The sequence below is a fragment of the Lepidochelys kempii genome, chromosome 18 (genome assembly GCF_965140265.1).
Source record: "Lepidochelys kempii isolate rLepKem1 chromosome 18, rLepKem1.hap2, whole genome shotgun sequence".
Taxonomy (NCBI): domain Eukaryota; kingdom Metazoa; phylum Chordata; order Testudines; family Cheloniidae; genus Lepidochelys; species Lepidochelys kempii.
The window spans coordinates 17832278-17856713 of record NC_133273.1 but is presented as its reverse complement, the minus strand read 5'-3'; the positions used below and the strand labels follow the sequence as shown (position 1 = coordinate 17856713).

The window sequence follows — 24436 nt, the reverse complement described above, 5'->3', positions numbered from 1 at the left end:
TTTACACTTACCACCACTCTTGCTATGCTCCACAGCGACAGTTTATCTCCTGGAAACCTTGAGCTAGCCACCCAAGTCCAAGCCCACCCAATCTCCTGAGTCCGAGCTCGAGTGGCTAGACCAAGCTGCTGCCCATGCCACTACGTCCACACTGCTGGTTTTAAGCGCTCTAGCTAAAAAAGTGCGAGCAGGCATCCGTCTACCCAGGCTGGGAATCACATCTCCTCCCTGCAGTGTAGGCATACCCTTTGTGTTCTGCTCAGCGTGGTGTGCTCCCTTGTGGGGACTTTGCATTGGTTCCTTTTGGTTTTGGTATCCACTTCACCAAAGCTAATGTAAGCCACACCCACTCAACGTGCCACTCTATCCCCCTCTAGTCGTGGCTGGGCCCCACAGCAGTTGAGGAGTCCGCTACAGTCTCACCTAAGAGAGTTGTACCTGGTAGCTCAGGCAGTAGCAACTCCTGCTTTAAAGCCAGAAATCCCCGGTTCAATCCCTGTTGCCAATGCCCCAGCCAGGGAAAAGATGTTACCACACACACACACAACTGCCCTTTGGAGCATCATACCCAGTCTTCCCCCCAAAGTCCCCTCTGACTGCAGCGTAGCAAAGATTTCCTAAGTAACCCTTCCCCCTATGGCTTCCCTGGTCCCTTTGGGGGGTGGTTCTCTGTGCCCTGGGGCATGGACCCCGAGGGATCTCCGGAGTGCACAGACTGGGTATTCAGAGTGTGCACCAAGCCCTGAATAAGGTGGCCATGATTTGGTCCTTGATGAACACCTGTGTCCATCTAGAGGCACTTCTCCATATTCCCCTTAAAGGTGCATTCACAGACACCCTTCCAATAATACCTTCAGCTAGTCTAGCCTTGCAGAGCACCAGGTTCTCAGCACTTTCTACCAAGCTGCTGTGTGGCCCAGGGTCGTTTTAAATACACAAGCACACCCCAGGCTGTGGACAGGGTGGTCTCTTCTGCAGACTGCAGGGGCTGAAGAACAAAGACAACAGCACGTATATGGTACTTAACACTACTAGGGGGATTCATACCCACCAGCTAATGAGTGACAATTGCAACTTGCCTTGTCTACACTAATTTTAACACATTACTTACCACGAGTTAACTAACATGTTAAAAACCACACACCTTCTTTTCCTAGTGCAGACAAGGCCAGAGAGGTTAAGTGATTGTCCCAAGGTCATGCAGGTCAGTAGCAGAGCTAGGAACAGAAGACAGGTCTATTGGATGGAAGGTGCTATGGAAGCAAGATAATTATTATGGCTGAGTTTCGTGAAGGCGCCTAAAAGTGGTAAGCACCCCACTCCCACTGAATTCAAAGGGATTGGGATGGTTCTGAACTACAGCTGGTCAGAGAAAGATAAGCATTTTTATCAATAGGTGGTGGGGGTGAAATTCTCTAGTTTTTCCATGAAACCCCCAAACTTTCTGGTTTTTGAACATCAAAGCCAACTAAAGCTCAAAAATGATTTGCTTTTTTGTTGAAAAAAACTGAAATTGTTGAAAGTAACTAAAGTTTTCTGCAAAAACTTTTGTTCTTTTTTTTAAAAGGCCATTTTTTAAAAAATCAGTTTTTTCCACCTCGTCCTCCCTTTTCCCGATGGCTGGGTTCCAGCTATCTGCTGCGTCTGGTTCATTCATTCCTGCCACACACATCTGTCCCCTCAGTGGTGAGGCTTGTGGGACCCAGACCATTTTGCTGTAGCCTCTCAGCTCCCTGCCAGAGGATCCAGTGACTAGAGTATGTAGTTTGCTCTGTAGTTTGTATGTAGTTTACAGCCATTTCCCTCTGTGGGAGTATCACATTGACCCTCATTAGTTTTCTGCAATAACCAGCCACTCCGCTCCTAATTTCCAAGCCCTGATCTTTATTTCTCATGCTGGCTGTTAACTATGATTTTTTTTTAAGCAGATTAATTTACCACTGTTTGATCCTGCCATTTAAAGCACAGAAAAAACAGGGAGGGTTGGGTTTTTTTGTTAGAACCTTGGTTTTCGGTTACTTTCTCTGGCTTTTCCCCCCAAAGCCAGCAGCACTCTGCCCATGACCTCTGAGATTGGGAGAACCGTTAACTGCAACGCTATCTTCCTGATGTGCTCTCTTCAGTCACCCCTGCCAGATGCTGTCAATTCTATGCTACTCACTCCAGACAGCAGGGGAGCCTTTCCCAGCTGCAAGTGCCTTGTTATTAGCTTCATGCAGCGCTCTATAAAAGAAAGGGGCTGAGAGCATCTGAAGCCACTTCATGATTCTTTTAAAGCCTTTGGGTCAAAACTATTTACACTAATTACCATTAGGCTGGATCAAAAGCCAAAGCCAAGATGGGAAAGGCCAGCAACAGCAGTAATTTCCAGGGGCACTTAACCTTCAATCTTTGTGGCTCTGATGGCAGTTCAAAGAGTGACCTCTATCAATTAACAGACGGTATTCAGCCTTTGAAAAGGAAAGGGCCAGATCCCCAGCTGATGTAAATCGGCATAGCTCTACTGAAGCCAATGGAGTGATGCTGCTTTGCATTAGCTGGGCATCTGCCCTGTTGATTTCATTAGAGTGATGTCAGTTTATAGCAGCTGCAGAGCTGTTAGCTCAGTCTCTCTGTTTCTGATGTTCATGTTCCCTCCCCTGCTGTCCTAGCCATCTCTTCCTAATACAGCTTTTAATCCCCCCACAAGTCCTCCCTTCTACCTCCCTTCTCCTCACTGTGGACAATACCACCAACCTGCCTATATCCTGCCCATCATCTTTGACTCAGGCCTCTCTCTAGGTCTTCTCATCTAGGCTATATCTAAGTCTGGCAGATTCTTTCGGCAGAACGTCTCTAAGATACAGCCTTTCCTGCCCATCCACGCAGCTACCCCTCTTGTCCACGCACTCGTGGTCTCAATTACTGCAATATTCTTTTCTCTGGCCCTGACAAATACAGTCTTGCCCCATTCAGATCCAGTCAGAATGCTGCTGTTGCAAAGGTAACTTTCCTAGCCAGATATTTTGACCATGGCACCCCTCTACACAAGCTGCTTGTATTCACTTTCAAGGCTCTTCACGGCCTATCCCCATTGACCCTATCATCTCTCATTCACTACTGAGAGGTCGACTCCTGCCTCCGATTGGCCCATGACCCCAGCCTCCATTGCCCCCTTCTTAAATTTTCAAACAAGCACCTTCTTGCTTTCTCCCATGCTACCTCTCCCATGGAGCGCCCCATAAACATCCACAAAATTAATGCATTATCCACCTTCCAAACCCGTCTTAAGGCTCTCCTTTTCCAGGATCCCTAAGAAAAGCTTAACAATGGTTAGGCTGCTGGTGTGCTGAGACCACAGCCTGTCATACTGACCAACACTGTCTCATTGTTCCTTGGTACTTGCCTGTCTTGTGTCCACCTGTTGTCTCTTCTTCTTCGAGTGTAAGGTCTGTGGGAGAAGTGACCTCTCTTTGTTCTGGATTTGGACAGTGCCTCAGTGGTGCCCTGCTTCATAACTGGTGCTTCTAAGCTCCGCGGCAATATAAACAATAATAAATAATAGCCCACTTAACTTGTCTCCTGCCAGCCCAGGCCACTTCCCTTTCAACCATCTTTCTTCTTTCTCCTGCAGGTCTCCAGCACCTGATCTGTTCAATATTTCCAATGGCTGGAAAGAATAACAAAGCCTAAACTTCCAAAAACTGTCGGTAGCTTTTGCATCAAATTCCAGACCAGCCTTTTGTCCTTTCTCAACATCATCCTGGCCTAAGGGCCAAATTCTGTGCTTGTTAATCAACCAAAGCTCCTCTTATTATCTGTATTACAGTATCATGTTCAGGACCCAACCAAGAGTGAAGCCCCAATGCACTAGGTCTGTACATACCCATAATGAGATACAGGCCCTGCCCAGAGCGCTTATAGCCAAACAGACAAGACAAAGGATGGGAGAGGAACTGCCTTGCCTGAAGTCACCCAGTAGCTCAGGGGCAGAGCCTGGTCTCATGAGCCATGGTCTAGTGCCCTTAGCCACCAGAGGGGATGTTGTCGAGTTAAGGATGACAGAAATTTCCCCTAACACAGAACTTTCAAGGACAAGCAGCAGCTGTTTCTGCAAAGAGCAATTTTTTGCAACCTGCCCAATGAGATGCTCAAAATCCCTTTACGGACAATGAGTGAGCCCTGCGTGGTGCAGAGGCCTTGGGCTGGTTCTCTGAACAGGGGTGAGGGTCACACAATAGACAACATGCTTCACAGAAAGGCTGCCACGGTCCTCGGAAGGATGGCCCAGCGGCTAGGGCAATTCATTGCTTGGCCACGGACTACCCATGGGGCAATGAGCAAGTCACATAGTCTCTCTCTGCTTCACTCCCTGATTTGTAAAATGAGGTCCTTCCCTCCCTCCTTGGCTAGGGAGAAGGCTGTGAGGTACCATGGTAATGGGGCTGCACAGGTGCCATAGGGAGCTATTGTGGCCTATCTCTGCAAGGGGCTATTTAAACAGGATGCTCTGAAATGGGTTGCAAAGCTGCAGAAAGCATCCCAGCTCCTTCATGCACTCCTGAGGCTCAGTTCTGATGTAATGGGCATGCCTGCTGTGTGTTCTCCCTTCTGGGCTTGGGGAGGAGGGAGGAGTGCCTGTCACAGTGACATGCTGCACTCGCCTTCCTTCTCTGTTTTCACTTCTATTGTTTTCCTCCCTATGGGTTTGTCGCCTGTTTCTTTTTACTCCTGTGTTGGCAAGTTTGTTCCTAAAATAGTCAGCGGCGTCAAAAGCTCTCTTCCTGGATCTCACGCCGGACAGGCATAGCACATGGCACGGCTTGTTATGAGACTTGCGCCATTGCAAGGACAAGCAAACATCTCCTGAGGTTCCAACTAAACCTCAGATGGTTACCCACTGTTAAAAGGAGACTTCCCAATGGACTTCAGCCCTGCAGAAACAGCTGCGGGACTAAAATGCTGTTACTAGATCTCTAGGCTCCCATCCATCGAGCAATTTTCCTGGATGTGCACTATTACAGCTCTTTTAAGAGATGGCCCCAAGCCAGAAGCAGGGTTCCAAACTCCAGATTTGGAACTGGATTCAATATAACTCTATCATAGGCAGCATCAAACTCCAGGGCCTGAACAGAGGGATTTGAAATCTGAATCTGAACCTTCCCAGCAGTTGGGTGCGGTCTTTGTGGTCTTCCAGTTGAAGCTCAGCCAGGGTTTGCTTCAGGCTTGTCTGGTTTTTGTTAAGCTCTACAGATACAGTTACCACTTCAGCTTGTGCCAATCAAGACACACAATAGACGGACAGTCTCTGAACTCTTTGGGACAATTCTTTTCAAATAGATATAGCTAGCTAACTGTAGATCCATTTATCTACTAAACACTTCCTTATAACTCAGATCTAAAGACTGTCCTAATGTTTTTCTCTGCTAAACTATTCAAATGACCAGCCAGCACAAAGTGCTGTTTTATGTGTTGCATTTTACTCTCGCTTTCCTAACCAGCCATTTGTAGTAGGTGAGTGGCATTTCATTACAGCTGTCTCCACTGTTCAGTCCCTGGATTACTATTCATCTTGTTAAAAAATGTTCGTGGTTTACATTGTTGTGGACAGTATAAGTGTTTCTAGAGGACTCCTGCTATTATTTAATTAGACAATGTCCACACAATGTGTAGTTTTATCTTCTCTGGTGGACCTGCCAGAAGCTTGTGAGGAAATAACCGAGAGCACAGATACGAGCACTGAATAAATGGCATCAGACAAGTCTTTCATGAGCTCGGCTCTTCCCCTGTAAAGACTTCACAGCTATGGATCCTGCCTGAATTTAAGGAAGGCCACTGAAAACATGTTTAGTTGTAGCTGGCTTTGTGACTTACAAAGTCTTTGCATATGTAGGCAAAGCTAGAACCAAACAATCAGTAATAGCAAATTTCCAAAAGACTCCTCTGAGATAGAGAGATCATTTTATACATATAATTCGGAACGAGAGGAGCAAAAAATCTTTTAATGCATTCAGCGTGTTGTACTTTTATTATCTCCAACTGAGACAGCAATCCGGGAAGACGCTCCTCTCTCATTATTTCAAACCTTGGGGGCTTTGCTTCTGATTCCAGAGTGGGATCAACAGTAATTGGTGATTATTAATGTGTAATGCACAAGAGCGATCTTCTCCAGCACATGGCTTTTCCTTCTCCTCGCATGTCCTCTTTCGGCCCTACCACCAGGCAAAGATTCAGAACTTCATCCTTCCTTTCTCTCTCTCTCTCTCTCCAATCTGTGTGACAGCGGGTACTACTGTGATTATAGCAGTCCTACCATCAGAAGGTAGATCAGATCAGACTAGAATGGAAGTTGCCAGATGCGTGCAGTGGGCCTCAAAGTGGTTGTTTTGGAGCTCCAAAGAGCAGGGAAAGCTGAAGCAGATGCCTGCACGGTTTATAGAATCACAGGACTGGAAGGGACCTTGAGAGGTCATCTAGTCCAGTCCCCTGCACTCAAGGCAGGACTAAGTTTTATCTAGACCATTCCTGACAAGTGCTTGTCTAACCTGCCAGTGATGGAGATTCTACATCCTCCCAAACACCAGTCCTGGCCTGCTATATCGCAACCCTGTACATATGTTGGTCTCCTCCTGAGATATCTCTAAAGATAAACTCGGCCTTTGGGTACTTACGTTTGAACACAGTTTGAAGCCACATTAAGAAAGTGATTCTTGTCTCATTGGTTTCATTGAGCTGGTTCCGATGCAAATTCTTTAAATGACTGTGGCACTTGGTAAATATCCTTTCTTGGCTGTTAAAGGCAAGAGCGATAAGCTATAGAAAGTCGCTTTTTGGTTTATTCCGAGAGGCTGTATTCTCCAGCCCCTAGGGAGCCATCAGTGGAAATCTGCCCATCATCCTCTGTTAACTCAGAACAAATTCACAGGGAGGTCTTTAAACTTCCAGTGAAGTTTTAGAGACAATCCCCTAATCACCACAAATTGCTGGGAAGAGCTGCTTTAAAGTCACTGCCATCAATCCTGGCTCTTATCAAGACAACTCAAAGAGCTAAAATCACCTGGGATCATTTAACAACACTTTAAAGAAGGCTGGCATGTTGCGTTACGTAAAAAAGGCCTCATTTCCAAATATATGTCAATTATATCTCATGCAGGCAGGGCCCGATTCTGAGTCACCCTGCCCGTGTGCACTCATTTGCACCAAAACTCTGTGGTTCTGCTTCGGTAGCACTTCACATCCCTTGCTGCACTCGTTACACAGGAGCACAAGGTGCAGGGCATCAGAGAACCAGGCCCACAACAGCCATGTCTGGAGAGCAATTGAATCCATATCTTGATGGACAAATATGCCATGAAAGATCTAAAGCAGGTGAATTCAAATTCTGTTCCATTTCTAGTCCCAACATTGCCATTCCAGAGGGGCAAGTTGGTCTATTCAGGACCCCAAGGTTGTATTCTTGCCTGTGCCATTGACTTCAGGCTTATTTCTCAATAACTTTCCCATGTAGAAAAGCCCGCAGTTTCCCCTTCTGCAAAGCAGGGGTTAAAGATACCTATCTCGCCCACAGAGGGTTGCAGTGTACATTGGGCCTGGCTCTGAACTCGCACCACGGCAAATCAGGAGTGACTCTGACATCCATGGAGACACCCAGTGTGCAAAGTGTGCAAGCTCAGTTGTAAGCTCTTCATGATCACTGCATGAAAGGCACCACCGAAGCGCAGTGATCATTTCATCTCTAGAGCAGCCACCACAGCTCGCTTGTGACCAGAGCACAGCTGTGTGAGAAACCAAGGGCTGATTTCTCCCTGTCAAGGGATGTTTGTCTAACCCAGTGGCCCATGTCCCCCTTTCAGCTAGGGCCGTGATACCAGGGCCGTTGTGGGCTAACGTTTTCCCTTTTGGAAAGCAACAGGAGACATCAGGAGCAACAAGGTTTGGCCTTGTTCAGTAGCATGCACATCACAGGCTTCCAATTTGGGGGACTTGCTCTTTGGGGAGAGCGCCCCCCTTTCACTCGCTCACTGCAAAGAGAACAAGCCACGGGGATGGTACAGGACCTCTGGCTCCGGGGAGCCAACATGTAGCGTCTGATCCAGCCACATACACGGCAGGATGGAATGACCCATTGGTTCCCACGGGCTCCATTTGCAGAGGGGCTGAGCATCCCCAGCTCCGACTGACTTTGAGCGGAATTGTGGGTAGAAATCAGGAGGCAGCCAGGCACCCAATATTCATGGCCCCGCTTGAGCGTTTCAGCCTGAGGCTGTTGCCTGGTGATAATAATAAAAACAGCAGACTTACTGAACGACTACTGATCGTGAGCCTCTGCGACAATCAGTGCCCGGGCTCTGTGGGGCTGAGGGTTATTCATCGCTGCAGCAGGCCTGCAGGAAGCTGTTTTTCCTGGGGAGTGGGGCTGACGCGGCATGTTCACAAGCCATCCGCTGAGTTAAAGAAAAACTCCAAATAGCCTCCTTGGGACTGGAATTTAAACAAATCAACACGCATGTGAATATAATGTCTTCATGGCAACCTATTTGCTCTCCTTAACGGCCACACCTCTGCCTCTCCCTGACGGGGTGGTGGGAACAAAGAGCTGGCGGGAATGTACAACTCACCTTTTCATGGTAACAACAGCCCCCCACGGGGGTGAAATTCATCCCCATGCAGCAGGGGGTCTGTGCAATGTTTGAGTCCCACCTACACCCTGTGTTGAGGGGGACATAGGCCTTTCGCTGGGTGAATCTCAGCCTTTCAGCAGCCATTGCGGAACTGAAAGAGGTTCCCCAGTCTTGGAGCTGGCTGACAAGGAAGGCGCACCCTGGCTGGTAGGGAGCCAGCCCCAGGTCTGACAGGTTCATGGCTGCACTGAACAGGACGTAATGAGGCCAAAGACTCCCCTCTTGGTTCTTAGCCTCCAGCTGAGAGATCGGCTTAGTACGGCTTCTCTGGAGAAAGCCAGAAGGGGGTGGGTGCCTCCCGGGGTCCGGGATAGAGCAGCCACCGCCTGTGGACTGTGAAGGTCCCAGCTCAGGCCTTGGCTGTGATCACAGGCAGGCCACACTTCCACATGAGCCTGACTGACAAATGGGATGCTCTGTAATAGCTAATGGCCTGCTCCTGCTGTGGGAATTGAGGGCCCTTAGGAACAGCAGGACAGACCCCTTATGCCCCCCCCCCCACTCCCTGCTGAATGGCCACGGAGGGATCGGGACTGTCTCCGTCACAGGGAACTGCTGGGAAGTAGAGACACCAACTGGGTGGGTAGATTGGGGGAGACACAGGCACACACCACAAGCAGCAATAGCCACACCCGGTATTCAGGAGAAAAGAAGGGGGCAGCGCGTCCAGGCAGCAGCTCCCCATCCCTGGGCAACCTCAGGGTGTTTGGGTCCCTGTCGGGGCCAGAAGTCCGCAATGAAGAGGCAGGAGCAACAACTGGAATGAATGATTGCGGGGTTGGCTCAGCATTTCAGAACCTCTGCTAGGTTCAGTTGGATTCAGTTCTGTGCAGGTGGGAGGGGAGCCTTCACCCCGGGTTTGCCCATCCATAGCATGGATGTGGGGAGTGGATCCCGGGGAGAGGATCCCTGTCTGAACCTGGAAAAGGGGCTGAGGCCACTGGGGAAGGGTTTGGGCTGGTACTGGTGGCTGTTGGGGACAGGACAGTGGACCAAATGGACCACGAGTCTGATCTGGGGTGGCAGTTCTTACTTCGCCATCTATAACGAAATTACCCTTTGTATGAACATCAAGCCCATTTCCTGGCCCCTGCAGCAGCCACAGAAAGCCGCTTTGCATTTCTACCTGGCTGAATTTCACATCTAATTCTGTTCTTTTCTTTTTATAATTGAGGTCAAAATGTCAGAGGAGTGTTATTCATCCAACGTTTTGTCTATTAGCAGGAGAGGAACCAATACAGAGCTGGGACTTCATCTGCCTTGGAGCTTTCAGAAATAGCTCCTGCCATAATGGCTGCAAGAGAAACTCCCTTTGAAGTGAGGTGTCACAGAGGCTGGTTCACGGCTTCTATCTAGCTTTTCTCAGGCTTAGAACAAAACAGCCTGTATTTATGAATATACAACAATAATAAAAGGCCAGACCCTTTCATTCTCAAAGGAATCTTCCCTGAGTAAGGACTTACTAAGAAAAGCAGGCTTTGTCCCACTCCTAATGATTCCGCAATTAAAACTATTAATTCTTTGCACTCCTACAGCTCCTCAGCTTTCAAAGCATTTCACAAGCATGAATTAAGCCCCATCACATTCCTGTAAGATAACTGAATCTGATGATGTATTATCCCCATTGTACTGATGGGGAAACTGAGGCGCGGAGGTGTTTAGTGACTTGCCCCAGGTCACACAGTCATTCCATGGCTCCTCTAAGGAGCAAGTTCTGTTTCCAGCTTTGTTGAATTGATTGGCAATGGTGGATCTTGGAATGAAATCCAGTGCAAATCAGGAGTGACTCTGACGTCCGTGGTGACACCCCAATGTGCAAAGTGAGCAAGCTCAGTTGTCGTGAGCTCTTCGCGATCACTGCGTGAAAGGCACCACCGAAGCGCAGTTAATCATTTCATCTCTAGAGCAGCCCCACAGCTTAGTCACCCAGCTCGATTCTTGATAGCTCTCCAAAGCCATTCCACCTCTGTGACTTAAAGCATGTTCCTTAAAGATGGATTTTCACAGGGGAGCAAACCGGAGGTTAGACAATGTTTGGGCCGACAGAAGCGTGAGCAGCCAGTGTTCCCTGTGCTCTTATGAAAGAAGTTAGGGCTTGGAATAAGGGGCTGAATTTTGCTTTGTTACACCAATGTGAATCCAGGGTAACTCATTGACCTTAGAGAGACACGGTGGGTGAGGTCATATCTTTGATTGGATCCACTTCTGTTGGAGAAAGAGACAAGCTTTCAGGCTTACACAGAGCTCTTCTTCACGTCTGGAGGTAAGATCTTACCTCACCCGCCTTGTCTCTCTAATATCCTGGCACCAACACGGCTACAACAATACTGCAAACAATCTATTGACTTGAGTGGTCCAGGGTATGTGGGAGCAGAATCTGAGTCACACGTCCCCCCTGTCTGGCCTGCGGGGAAGTCATTCTCCTGACACATCCAGCCATGTGGCCTTCCAGTGGGATGATGCGAAGGAAGCCAATTGGCTGGGAACAAGGGAGCCTATCGTCTGAGAGGCGGGGAAGCCCTCGTTTGAACACAAACAGCCTCTGCCCTTAGCAAATGGGGTAAGATAAGAACAATTGGTGCACGGACTTTTTGTTCTCTGAGTTCACAACACTACCACAAAGGGGTCCTGGTCCAAGACGGTGGCCCCTGGGTTCTATTGTAATAATTAATATGAAAAAAGCCAGTGGTGAATGGGCTGGAGCGTGATATCTGGGAACGTTTTCTCCCACAAGGAATTCCCTAAGACAAACATGCCAAGGCACTTTGCAGGCAAAGCGAGGAGCTTTCGGTATTGGCTGGCAAGTGGCGGGGACCTGACGGCACCAGCTGGGAGATGGATCGTCCCCGCAGCTAAGGTGAAAAAATGCCTTCTCCAAATGGTTTCCATTTTTAAACAATAACGATTGAGAGTGGAGAGAAGAACCTGTGGGTAATGACTAGGCATCAAAGGATCAGGTGGGAGGCAGGTCAGGCCTAGAGGGAACCATCAACTGGAAGCTCACCAATGTGATTGGACATGTAACGGGAGGTTTAATGGGCTGTCAGTGCAGGGGTCCTGCGCTGCGAGGCAGGATCTCAGCTCAGGCATCAGGGAACTGGCTGATGCAGTAAACACGCTGCAAATCACTCCATCCACCTCTCGCTCCACCTCTCCTGACCAGATCCAAATCCCCGAGCTAGCAGTCATGGGGCTTCATTAGCCCAGCAAAATGCTAGAGTCGATGCAAGACGCTGTCAAGACGCAGCGTGGGAGACTGTACTGGTATTTGGAAAGCATGACATGTAATTAGGGGCTGTAACTGACTAGGAAGCTCACACCTGATTTGGATTGCTCATGGTAAACAGAGCCTGGGAGCATCCGCAGCCACCTGCATTAGGAAAATGTCAGCACAAAGGAATGTCTGCCAATGAAACCTCCTGAGGGGGCAGGGAGAGATCCCCATCCAAGCTATCTCCACAGAGAATCTCCTGTCTGGGTCTGAGATGTCAATAGACTCCTCCGTGTAGGACCCACGCCGCCTGCAAGAAGTCATGGGTACCTGGCATGCCTGATGTGCCAGGGCTTTGAAGAGGCACATGTGACGTTCTCTGATCAAAATATGACCATACGGATCATTGCTGCAACCGCTGTTATGTATTTGCAGAAAATCTTGTACAAAGGTTGTCAAGTGAGGTGTCTATGAAAAGGTTAGCGTTTGCTGGTTATGACTGTGCTATCTGCACGCATGAATCACTTTTGTATTTGAAATTATAAGTATTGGCTCTAGACTTGGATTTCAAATGTTTGCTCCTGGGGTACAGCCCACAAGGTAGCTAGGCAGCACATCTTGGAGGGACTATTCAAATGGAATGGCCCATCGAGAGAACATTTAACTGACAACGGACTATGGGAAACACCCCTCTACACTTAGTGGAATTTCCTGCTGTGACGAGCCGAAATGCGTGGACATGGGACCTGCCACGGGACTCCAGACTCCATCTTGTTGCTGTAATTTTCCACAGTAAGAACAACGGGGGAAAAGATAAAAGGCCCTAGAAACTCCTCCATTTTGCCTCTATCCTGCTCCAGCCTCTATCCTTCCGAACCCTCTGGTCTATGAACTTATACTAATGGGAGCATTCTAACCAGTCGACTGAAGACCATCCAATGATTTGGAAGCAACCAGAGACTTATCAAACCAGCAGTTTATTCCATCACTGCTACAAGCCTGAACCAAGAACTTTGCAATTACTGTATGTATTTGATTCCTTTGACCAATTTTAACTCTCACCTTTCTTTTTTTTTTTTAATGAATAAATCTTTAGATTTTAGATACTAAAGGATTGGCAACAGTGTGATTTTTGGGTAAGATCTAAGCTATATATTGACCTGGGTGTGTGGCTGGTCCTTTGGGATCAGAAGAACTCTTTATTTGTTGAGACTGGTTGTAAAGAACCACTAACCTTTAAATCCGGTGTTTTTGGTGATAATACAAGGACTGGGATGCCCAAGGTGTAACCGTGCCACAGTGAGTCACAGCTCAGGATGCCAAATTCAGGACCAACTGCTGAGAAATAGGGCAGATACACCCCCAAGACTGGTGGCTAATCCCCCGTAGGCTATACCAGACCAGCAACAAAAGTAAACTCCTGTTTCACCACACTGGCTAACAAGAAGTCATAAAAGCAGTTTCCTTGGGCATTCCTGCACTGGCAGCGGGATGGACTGGGTCACCAAAGAGATCCTGCCCATCTCTGGACTCTGAGTTTATGAACCTCTCAGCCGTCACGCTACGTGTCAGACAATAGCAGAGAGTCATCTATTTCAAGAGGGCCCTGGGGCACAAGGGAGGGCCGGGGACACTGAAGGTCCGGAGTGGCGAGAGAGCCATGGGAGTATGGGAGGATTGTGCGGAGTTAGGGAAAAGAGGGACGATGCACGTACAGACTGTGACAGTTATTACTGAAGAAGTTTCTGAGACATATTGAATGCTGATGTGAGCAGCTGCAACTCCATTCCCTTCAGTGGAGCTGCAAATGCTCGTACCAGTGGAGCATTTTCAGTGGAGATCAATAACGTTCCCGTTCTGCTTTATCCATAAAGCATCCTGTCCCAGCTACCAGGAGCTCTTCAGTTTGCTAAAGTGGGCTACAAACCTCAGGAGAACAGGCTTGCTGGTGAGATTGACAGTTCTTCTGCTTTGAGTCCTGTACTGATATTTGGAAAGCATGACAGGGAATAAGTTTTCTCATGGCAGTCAGTCTCTTCCAGATTTATCTGGATCTGGGCAGCACCAGGGCATGCAGAAGTGAAAGAGGAGAAACCTTTTCAGATCCTCCAGAACTGCACTGGTTTGATTCTAGGAAGGGACCATTGTTCGGGATAGGGCAGAGTTTTTATCTGCTCCAAACCAACTGGCCCATCTCTAATGGGGATCAACATCTAGGCAAATGAGATTCTCTCCCTTTAAAAAGTCACCATAGGAAATTAAGGTAAGGGGAATAAAGATAAACTTCCATATCTCTGCAGGGAGATCAATGTCGAGAGCCAGACGCCTCCGTGTTTACAAGGCAAATGCACACTGCACCAAAGACAATATGATGCACCCGGCTGCAATCGCTGTTCTGCAGAGACTCATTCTGACAAAGCCTGGGTGATTTGTTCATTTCGTTACTAGGTAGCGCTCCCCTTGGATGCCCAGTTTAGCAATTTACCTCCTCTGAGGAGCTACTGAGTGGCAGAAGGAAAATAACTCCAACAATCCCAGGCAGGGAGTGGTAGGAAATCAATTCGTACCTCATGTCGCCAGTGGCAGAGGCTTTGGGGAAAGCTACAGAAGGCTGGGTTTGGCCATTCAGCCGGTTTGGGGCCAGATTGTGGTTGCTCTATGCATAGCCAGTAATGTCTTGCTCCACAGGTCTTCCCGATGGAGACTCACAGCGCCAGGACTGTTCGGTGAGAGGCAGGGTACTGCAGCCCAGCCCTTGGGGGTGTATCTTTTATACAACGGAGCAGCCGTGAAGGCTAATGAATCCGAGACTGCTCACTAGAGATGTCAAGAAACCTACAGCTGGATTGCCTCCCCCTCTCCCCCTTCACACACGCTCAGGAATACCATAGATCCCTTAGGGGCTGCTTGTCTCCTGCAGGAGGAAGCGTTCTAGCAGGAGGGGTAAGGAGACAGGTGAGAGATTGGGGTGCTGCTGGACAATTCAATGGCACATCTGGCTCTGTGCCAGAGCTGGCTATTAGTTTTATGTCTGTTAGCAGCAGCGACGTCTGAGCAGTGATTACCACGACAAAGGCCTCTCTGTTCATGAGCTAGCAAGATCTACGGATGCGCTGGGTAATAACTGCAGCTCGCCGCTTTGTCAGAACATTCCAGGGCTGTAAACGTGACGAGCTAAAATGCCCGGAACCGCGCATATGTCAGCTACTGAAAGAGCAAAACCATCTCAGGGAAAGCGCGAGGCAGGGGGAGCCGGCCACTTTCAGTCCTTGGTGCGTTAGCTGCATACTACATCACCAGGCTTTATCGCCCCTCGGGCACGGTGATAAATGCCTGCAGCCAACAGTATGCTCTCTGCGTGTCTGAGCGTCTCGAAGAGCGTCGAATGAATGCACTAAGGCTCTGTGTGACGAACTAGCTGCTTCACGGAACGTACGTCTGCTCTGGCTGGATGTCTGCATGGCATTCACTGAACACGGCCAAACGCATCCCGTCGCAGCATCCCTGGGACTTGGGGAAACCCTGGGCTGGTGTATTCAGGGGCTGGACTTCCACTGTTTCAATGCCCACAGGAGATCCTCTTGGGGCATTAAGGACAGCATGTGGTTTGGGGCATATACTGTTATTACAACAGCACCTGGAAGCTCCAACCAAGATCAGGGCCCTCAGTGCTGGACACACACCTAGTAAGAGGCAGTCCCTGCCCCAAAGAGCTTGTCTGAATAGACAAGGAGGGGAGACAGGAAGTACTATTATCTTTGTTTTACAGGTGTGCTCTGTGGATTGAGTGACTGGCCTGGGGTCACACAGGGAGCCTGTAGCAGAGTCCCACCCCAGTGCCCGAACCACAAAGTCCACCTTTCTTGCTTTGCTAAGCACCAGCAACGGCCCACCCACACCCTCCGGGAGGTCAAGGGCATTATACAGACCTTAGCTAAGCTTCACAGCATGCCAGTGAGGTACGTGAGTAAATAGGAAAAATAAGGTAGGCTGGAATTATGTGACTTGCCCAAGATCACAAGTGGCAGAGCTGAGAAGAGAACCAGGAGTTCTGATTCCCAGGCCCATACACTAAGAAGGGAGGGCTGGCTGACTGGCTACATGACATCCTACATTTAGCATTGTAATGTGCAAAACCCTGAGGCTTTGTCTAGACTCAGGGGAAAGGCATTATTTATGATCCTGTTCACGAACTCCTCCTAAACCAGACTTTGCACCTAGCTCAGACACAGTTTAACGCCTTTTACCCTATGGTAGCTGGCCAGGGTCGGGGTCAGCAATGTGTCCGTACACAGGGTGGTAAAAATGTTGAGGTCTGTGGTAATTTTTCACAAAATTGAATGACTGAATGACATGACCACCCCCACACGTCCGTCACTAAGTACAGTAATTTTGTCAAGTGTCCATCGCTCAACATGGTGGTGTCGACCCCTAGCCAGGGTTGATCCTGGGGGGGTGGCAGAGATCTGTTAGATCAGTGGTTTTCAACCTTTTTTCATTTGAAAACCCCTAAAAAATTTCAAATGGAGATGCGGACGCCATTGGAAATCTTCAGACATAGTCTGTGGATACCCAGGGGTCCACGGACCACAGGTTGAGTGCCCCTGTGTTAGCTGTATTTACAACCAAAGCTTTAGATCCTTTCGCCACATTAGTTTCCACTGGCAGTGAGTGTCTCTTTGCTGAACAAAAGCATTGATTCGTGCGGGTAGGAGGGGTTATTATTTCAGCGATAGATTCTCAACCAACCGGTGGCCGTTTGTTTACTGAAATGGGTGTTACTGATCAACGCCTCCCGTTAAGAACAGTGGTGGCTTCCCCAGGGCCGAAGGAAGACAAGACCCTTAGCTTCTGTGCTTTCAGGTCCTGTCAGTCTGCATCGGGGTCCTGAACGTTTGTGTTCAGAGCAACGGATTGAGAGTATTTTGTGTTGGATTAAGATTCACTTACTCAGTAGTAACAGATCTCTATTAAGGCAATATTCTCAGCACGTAGTGATCAATTACTTGCAAGTGGGAAGCTCATAAGGTTGATCCTATCACAGTCACCTCCAGCCCCGGACAGTACAGCTTCGACCTCCCTTTGTTACACAAACTTATTGATAACTTTTTGTTATCTTTTCTTATTCCTGTGTATTAGCCTCTCATTTCCATGTTAACTCTCCCCTCTGTCAGTACAGGTTTAGTGCAATTCAAACCGCCTTTCTAGACTTTTAGTTACTTTATCTCTTCTTTTTCTTTCTCTCTCATGATTGCTCTGCAATTTCCTACATCTGTGCAGTTCTACGTACACTCACGCTGGTAAATAGCATCAGAACAGACTCTTAACATTCACAGCAGGCTTCTATCAGGGTGAAATATGCCTTCACTCCCAACTCTTTGCCGTGGGCAAAGTAATAGGAAGGTGCAAAGCAAATGTCCAGAGCCTGGAAAGAAGCACATCACCTTGTGTCCTCTTGCCCTCTGTATGCTAAGGGCCAAATGTGTGTAGCAGAGGCACAAGCTCAATGGTCAGAGTGGAGAGAAGCGGGCAGGTAACTCCCCTCTCACTAACCTTGGTGTAAATCAGGAGTAACTCTGTTCATTTCAATGGAGTTATGCTGGTGCAAACTGGAGGCTAACCAGATGCAGACTTTTTGGGCACAAAGCCACAGGGATTTAACTTGATGCCATATTTTAATTACGGGCAAGTTTAATCTTTTGAAGGTGATTTATTTCCATGTTGAGATTGCCTGGATTTTGCCAGCACTAACCCCATCCAGCCCTCACCTCTGGCTAGCAGATGTTCCTGACCATACTAGGCATTTCGTAGAGGTGCTTCTGAGGATAATAGGTGATGAGGTAAACTCCCAAGCTCAGTGTTTCTGAAGGTAAATCTTGGGCCAAGTCTCGGCTGGTGTTAAGCTGCATTCTCCACTGAGGTCAATAAAACTATACTATTTACACCAGCTATCTGGCCCAGGGGTGTCTTTTTATTTAATAATAAGAGCTTCTAATTCTCTCTTCTTATTTAAGCCCTCCTCTAAAGTCACCCTGCTGCATGGATTGGATAATTTCTCATGCCCTACTCCCAGGTGCTTTGTGAAACTGGACTAAGATGGGACGCAATGGGAGGCGGCAGATCAAGTAGGAGATGCAGTTTAAGTTATTAAAAGGGAAAAAACTTATTTTCAATATTTTTCAGTGCAGAGAGCTGAGTAAATCAGGCTGAGGTGGGTGCTCTTAGCTTAGGATCTGTTGGACAGGGAGCAAATGAGAGGCTGGGACATACTTGAAATTGACAATACTTAAGGGCCCAGTCCTGCAGGGAAAACTCACAGTGAAGTCAATGGGCGTTTTCCCTGAGTAAGCCATTCAGGATCCATCCCTAATATTGAGAGAGAGAGAGAGAAGAAATGAGTTCCTACACAGCTTATTTCTAACAATGACTGATTGGTGATTACATCCCAGGCTTGCAAACACAGTATTCCCGGGTGGTTTCAATGGATTAGTCACGGTAATAAGCACTATATTAGGTCGTGCATATGTGCAGAATCGGACCCCCGAGACTGGAGCCCAAATTGAGCACATTATACAGACTGATCCAACTACTAGTCAAATCAATGGAAAGACTTGTCTTTGGGAGCTGGATAAGGCTTTTTATGAACTACAATATATTTAATAATTTAGACCCTAACCCACCTCTACTGAAGTCAAATGAGAGTCTTGCCATTGATTTCAGAGTGTGCTGGGTCAGGGTCATAGAGAGAAAACACTGGAGGTTGCAGGTTTCCTCACTGGACGTATCCGGGGACACTGGTCACACAATGACTTCGTCTTGTTTGTGTATCTTGAATCGTTATTACGGTTATTGCTATCTTTAAGCATCTGACGAATTGTGGAGTTCAGGCTAGTAGCAAAAACCAGAGCAGCGTTTGGTAGGTTCTGACTTTTTATCAGCTCTTGTGACTTTAATCCCTTCCACACTACAGAGTGACGCAGCCTGGCTTCCATTAGCCTTGCAGCATCATTAGATTTTGTCCTCTCATTTGAGGTTTACTTTCGTCATCAGGCTGGATCAGTATTTGGATGGAAACCTTCTCAGAGGATGGGTGCTGAGCACTGACTGAAGTCCAGCTCCTTTTCAGGTGTTTTAAGATGGGCACCCCAAGAATGGAGACACCCAGAATCACTAGTGCCTTTTGAAAATGTAAGCCATACACTGCCCTGATCCTGCTTTGAGATTGGCATTTGTGACCCCCCTCTGCCCACATGGTACCCCATTCATATCAGGGGAGCTCTGCATAGACTCCAGACCGTGCCCCGCCACTTCTCAAAGCAGGATAGGAGCATTAGCCCCAGATCCTCAAATGTACTTAGGTGCCTAGCTCCCATTGATTTGAACAGGAGTTAGCTCCCTAAATACCTTTGAAGGTTTGGGCCTTAGTCTTTATTTGCCAAGATATTCTTTTGTCTCCTTTCACCCAGACAGGAAAACAAATGTGTGATGGCACAAGGACAGAGAGGGTCATATCATATCCCCACATCGGACAGATGATGCTGGAGCAAAACAGGAAAATACGATGAGAAATGGAAAGCCATAAACATTCTTTAAAAATCCCCCAAAACACTCAAGAGTAGAGCATCCAAATGAAACTGACACGCACAGAGACAGTGTACTAAATGGGGACAAAATGAGTTTTTCAATGGGAATAAATAAAAAACTGCAGCCCATGTGTCTGGGAAGCCGGCCCAGATCTGCAAGACGGGAGTGTGTGTGTGTGTGTGTATCTTTTATTAGATCTTGTTCTTATCATTAGATAGATCACAGAGAATGAAACTTGCAGGAAGAGGGCTTAGTTAAAATGAAATTAACAAAACAAATTAAAGTCCATGGGGGGGAGGCTGCAAATCACAGGGGAGGACTGTGAGCCGTCTGCTATCGCTGCCTCTGTAGTGTAGATGGTGCAGGGGAGTTGCAGAGAAATATTGTGACATTAAAATGCAAACTGCAGTGAGTAACTGAAGCTACACAGAATTCTCTGTCGACCCAGGCAGTGTATTTACTTGATCTGTGTCACAGCTGGCTGCTTGTTAATTAAAACAGGAATAAAAAATGACGCCTGACAGACCTACAGCTCCCGAGCACACTGGGGAGTGTCAGAATGAATCCAGAGCACTCCTGCCAGCATTCAAGGGGTTAAACCCTTCCTATGTGGAGCAAAGCACAGGTCCCCTATGACTGGCATCTTGCAGAGCCTGATTCTGGTCTCACATGGGAGGAACTCCAGGGAAGTCAGTGGAGTTACACTGGGGTAAAACTGGTGCAAAAGCTCCTTGAATAACAAGGAGCCAAATCTTGGAGGGCTTTCTCACTCCTTGAACAAAATTCCCAAGGACTTCAAAGGGAATTTTGCCTAAGCAAGCGGAGAGTAGACACTAACTGACGTCTTCAGATTTGGGCCCTCAGAGAAATCAGCAATACCGAAACCTGCCTTTCCTCCAGACCTGCTCAAATACTGCTGACACACATAAAATATACGAAACAGATTGGAAACTGACCCAATTTCTTCTCACTATATGAAACCCCACACAATTAAAGACAAGACAGATCCGAGCTTTGAATCTGGCTCTGGATTTGCATCGGAAGCTGAACTCCTTCAGAATTTCAGATCTGGAGTTCTGGTCTCCAATGTATTTCACAGAGGGCACATCAATGTAGCCTGCTTTAGGTAGGTGAGTTGGAATTTTCCCATAAAAAACAGGACTAGACTGGGTAAAAAGAACTTCCGTGCGGAATAGGGTTGGTTTGCTGTAGACCCGTGTGTCAAGGTGAGATGAGAAGAGATGGGAAATGCAGCAGATGTAGCTGTCATGTGCTCAGCAAGAGCTCAACTTGCAACCTGCCAGTGTCCCAGGAGGCAAGAACACTATATGGGGGGGCATGTGTGGTTCACCCACATGAGCCCCCCCAGCACCTGTGGGCCATGGGAGCTGTGCAGGGGTCAGCTCACACCAGGAAGGACAAGCTGAGCCGAGCTGTTCGGGTCACAGGGGCTGGAGACTTCCAGATTCATTTGGATGTTTGAGGGGGACAAACAGACTTGACTGGGGATCTCCCCACAAGCTCCAGGGAATCCCCTTAGTATCCTGAAGGCTGCTGGGGGAAGGATCCTATGATTGTCAGGACTCAGGGGATGCTGTTATTGGGGCTGGGGGATGAGGGTGTGACACAGGGGATGCGATGCTTGCCGGCTTCTTCTCTGGGTGAACAGAGCTCAGCCCAGCCGCATTCCCATTCCCCAAGCAGGGGCTGAAGTTTGCAAACACATCTGGCCTTGACCCCACAGCTCAGAGACAGGAAGCTTTACACAGCTCTAGGGAAAAGCCCTGTGTCGAGGTCACTGGGGCTATTGCAAACCTCTCCTCAAATGCCACAGAGAGGGAATCTTTCACTTCCCCCTTTTCAACCCCAAAGGGACCTCCATGTTAACATCTCATCCAAAGACTAGCACCCGTCTAGTCCTGCACTGAGTGCCAGGGCTGGGTAGGAGCCCAACCTCTGAGGCAGGGGTGAGATCCCCTGCGGCACTGCGGGGGAAGTCCCATCAGCTACTGAGCCCCAATAGGAGAGAGCATCCCAGAGAACTGCTTTAACCCTTTCACTGAGGGCATTTTGCAGATGGCCAGACAAAGGAATTCACAGGACAAGTGCCATGTATGTGAGCCCAGGACTGCCTCATCATGCAAACTGCACACACGGCCTCTGTTAAATCTGCATGTCAGAGAAGAAATCAGCACTGGAAGAAGCAACGATTATGTATGCTGAATAAATGGTAAAGAGCGTCATGCATCCCCCTTGGCCTGGCCCTTTTACACCAGTGTGCACCGGGTGTAAAACGCAGCCCTTTAGACAGAGGACCCCTGTGCGCTCGCGCCAATGACAACACAAGGCAAAAAGCCACAGAGGCTCAGGGCTCTACATTCGTATCTTGGCTCTTCGCTGGCTCACTGGGCGACACGTGTAACTTGGGTGCTGCCTGACCTGGAAGGTGGGTGCACGGGACGTCTGTCAGGTGCTTGGCGAGCCGTAGATCAAAGGACGTATGGAATTCTGGTGCACTATGTTTCTCTATCATGCCCTGTGAATGGGAGTCACCCCACATGCATCCAGCAGAGGGGACCCCCTCGAATGCACAACAGGCTGCAGGGCAATGTAAACCCCAAAGGTCCACCCATGTGTCAGCTGTGTGCCCCAAACTGCCATGATCTTCTACGGGAGCTTTGCCCGAGTGGGGAGTGCTTTGCTGTAAAATCTCTTTATGAATCATTACGGCCAGCTTGTCAGCCCGCTGTCCAGGGAACAAAATCCTGCAGCTGGGGACGGACGGGGTAAAGGTGAGATTTCTTTGTCAAGATTCAAGTATTGGTGTAGAGGGAACTTGAAATCTCAAGCCGCAGAGGCTGGATCTAAACTCTCTGCATGCAGGAGAGGGGATGCTTGCTTGCCCCAGTGCACGGAGTTTATCTAATCCCACCCCTCACGCCAGGCTCAGAGTGGCCTGGCCCAACAGTACAACCGGGTTTTTTTTCGCCTAGGAAATATTTTACTAGTGGAGAAAAAAAAATCTGTTGTTTCTATCCTAGGAATCGACTTAAAACCAAGCCAGCTCAAGCGAGGACTCTGGGGTGGGACTGGTTATTCTAGAAAGTTGGTCTCCAGCTTTTTTTATTCCTTAGGTTCTTACCAACCCCGTGGCTCCCACCCGTGAATCCCACCTTAGTGGCCTCTGCTCAGAGGAGAAGGCAAGGAGCACCTGGCAAGGGTTCAAATAAGGACCTGATCCAACACCCAGTGAAGTCAAAGGACAGACTCCCAGAGATTTGGATGGGCTTTGGATCAGGCCCTACAGGGGACCTGTTGCTAAAGTCAGTTCTCCTGGGCGACTTGGAAGCAGTTACAATGGCTGGTGTGCAAAGGTGTCACACCCCAGAGCACATTCTGTCTGTCTGTCCATTTGTCCCTCACCTCCACTGACTCAGACACACACACTCTCTCCCCCCTCCTCAACCACGTCTTTGGAAAACTAAGCTAAAGCTCAGCAATCCCAACCTGGTTTTTAAAGCCACTGTCCCGCCCTCTTTCCTTAGAGGAGCTCAGTCAAGAATCCCAGGGAAGCCGGGGCCCTGTCCTGGCTCGGGGTGCCAAGGCCCACGCAGGGGCCGGACCACACTCACTTACCCGGGAGTGGCACTGGAAGCCGAAGTACACCACCACGATCGTCGGCAGCAGCACGACAGCAAAGATGGTGACCACCAGGAGCAAGTTCACGAGGAAGACCAGAGAGTTCGTGGCGACGATCAGCAGGGTCCAAGCCCAGCAGCAGCAGGTGCTCCGGGGCTCCAAGGGAAGAAGCTGGTCGTCCATGTCGTAAGGAGGGAGGCCGGGGATCATCCGGGACGTGTCGGACAGATTGTCCACTTCAAAGTCCTCGATCTCCTGGTCGGACATTCTCAGAGGAGTTTCTTTACCCCTCCTTCCCTTGTTCTTTTTTCCTGCCTTTGCTGTTGGCCACGAACCCAAGCGTGGAGCTCTGGGGCTTTCCTTTCTCAGCCGGAAGCCAGCAGAGGAGGGCTAGCCAGACACCAGCAAGGACCCTAGAGATGGAATGGCCCTACTGGGCCACCTGGTGCACCCCAGCCTGGCCAGGGCAGGATCATGCCCTGCAGTATATTCTCCAACACTGCCTCTCCTCCAGTCTGAGAACAGAGATGCACCTGCTGGAAGTTTGGTCCGGAACCAGCTACGGGCTATCGCTTTGCTTTTGAATCCACGGTGTTTCCTTATTTTCTCTTGCACGCTCTCTCTGTCTTCTGGGGCTCTTCCTTATGGGGATACGGTCCCAAGGAGTTCCCAAGAGTTTCTGCCCTAGCTTGGATATGCTGCACGGCTCTGGAGATAGCCTAGTAGTCCTGCTGGCTAAGAGTGTCAAGCTCAGGCCCTTTCAGAGACTGTTCCTTGACTTTGAATCATCTATTTGTGGCCAGTATCCCAGAGCCAAGTAATTACCCAACTTTCTTCCAATTGGCGTGCCTGGTTAAAAGAAGAAGCGGGAGCAGCTTCTCCCTCGTCCTGTTGGAAACCCTGCCTGCGCTGTGCAGTGCTGAAAGCAAAGAGACACAAGCTGACTGGAGCAGCGTGTGTGGTTTTGGTGCACACAACTGTCTGCATTCACAGGCACTCAGACTGGAGCAGCGTCTTCCCTTCTGAGCTGGCTCTGGAGCTGTGCAATGCCGCACTGTTCATACTGCTGGCTCTCGAGTGGCTTTATCAGATTTCCTTCCTGTGCTAGCCAATCCTTTGCAGCTTGTTTCTCCACCCCAGCCACTTAGCACGCAGTGCCTGGGTACCACGCTCTCCCCACCTTCCCAGGTTAGGATGGTCTTTTTTGACACTGAAATTGCTCTGTTCTCAACTCTCCGGCCACAATTTCTTTGCAGATAAAAGACTAGGATACTGTAACAGACGATAATCATTGCACTTCCTAGACAGGGATCTCAGCATGCTCTGCAAACAGTAACTCTCT

General features: G+C 48.7%; 1 protein-coding gene across 1 annotated transcript in view; it reads right to left on the bottom strand.

Moving 5' to 3' along the window:
* Positions 1–24185, bottom strand: part of TMEM278 (transmembrane protein 278) — a 42138-nt gene extending 17953 nt beyond the window's left edge. Inside the window, exon 1 of the mRNA XM_073316529.1 lies at positions 23092–24185. Coding sequence (XP_073172630.1) covers positions 23092–23361 — 270 coding nt within the window. The 5' untranslated portion in view covers positions 23362–24185. The remainder of the gene's footprint in view (positions 1–23091) is intronic.
* Between the last annotated feature and the right edge of the window lie 251 nt (positions 24186–24436).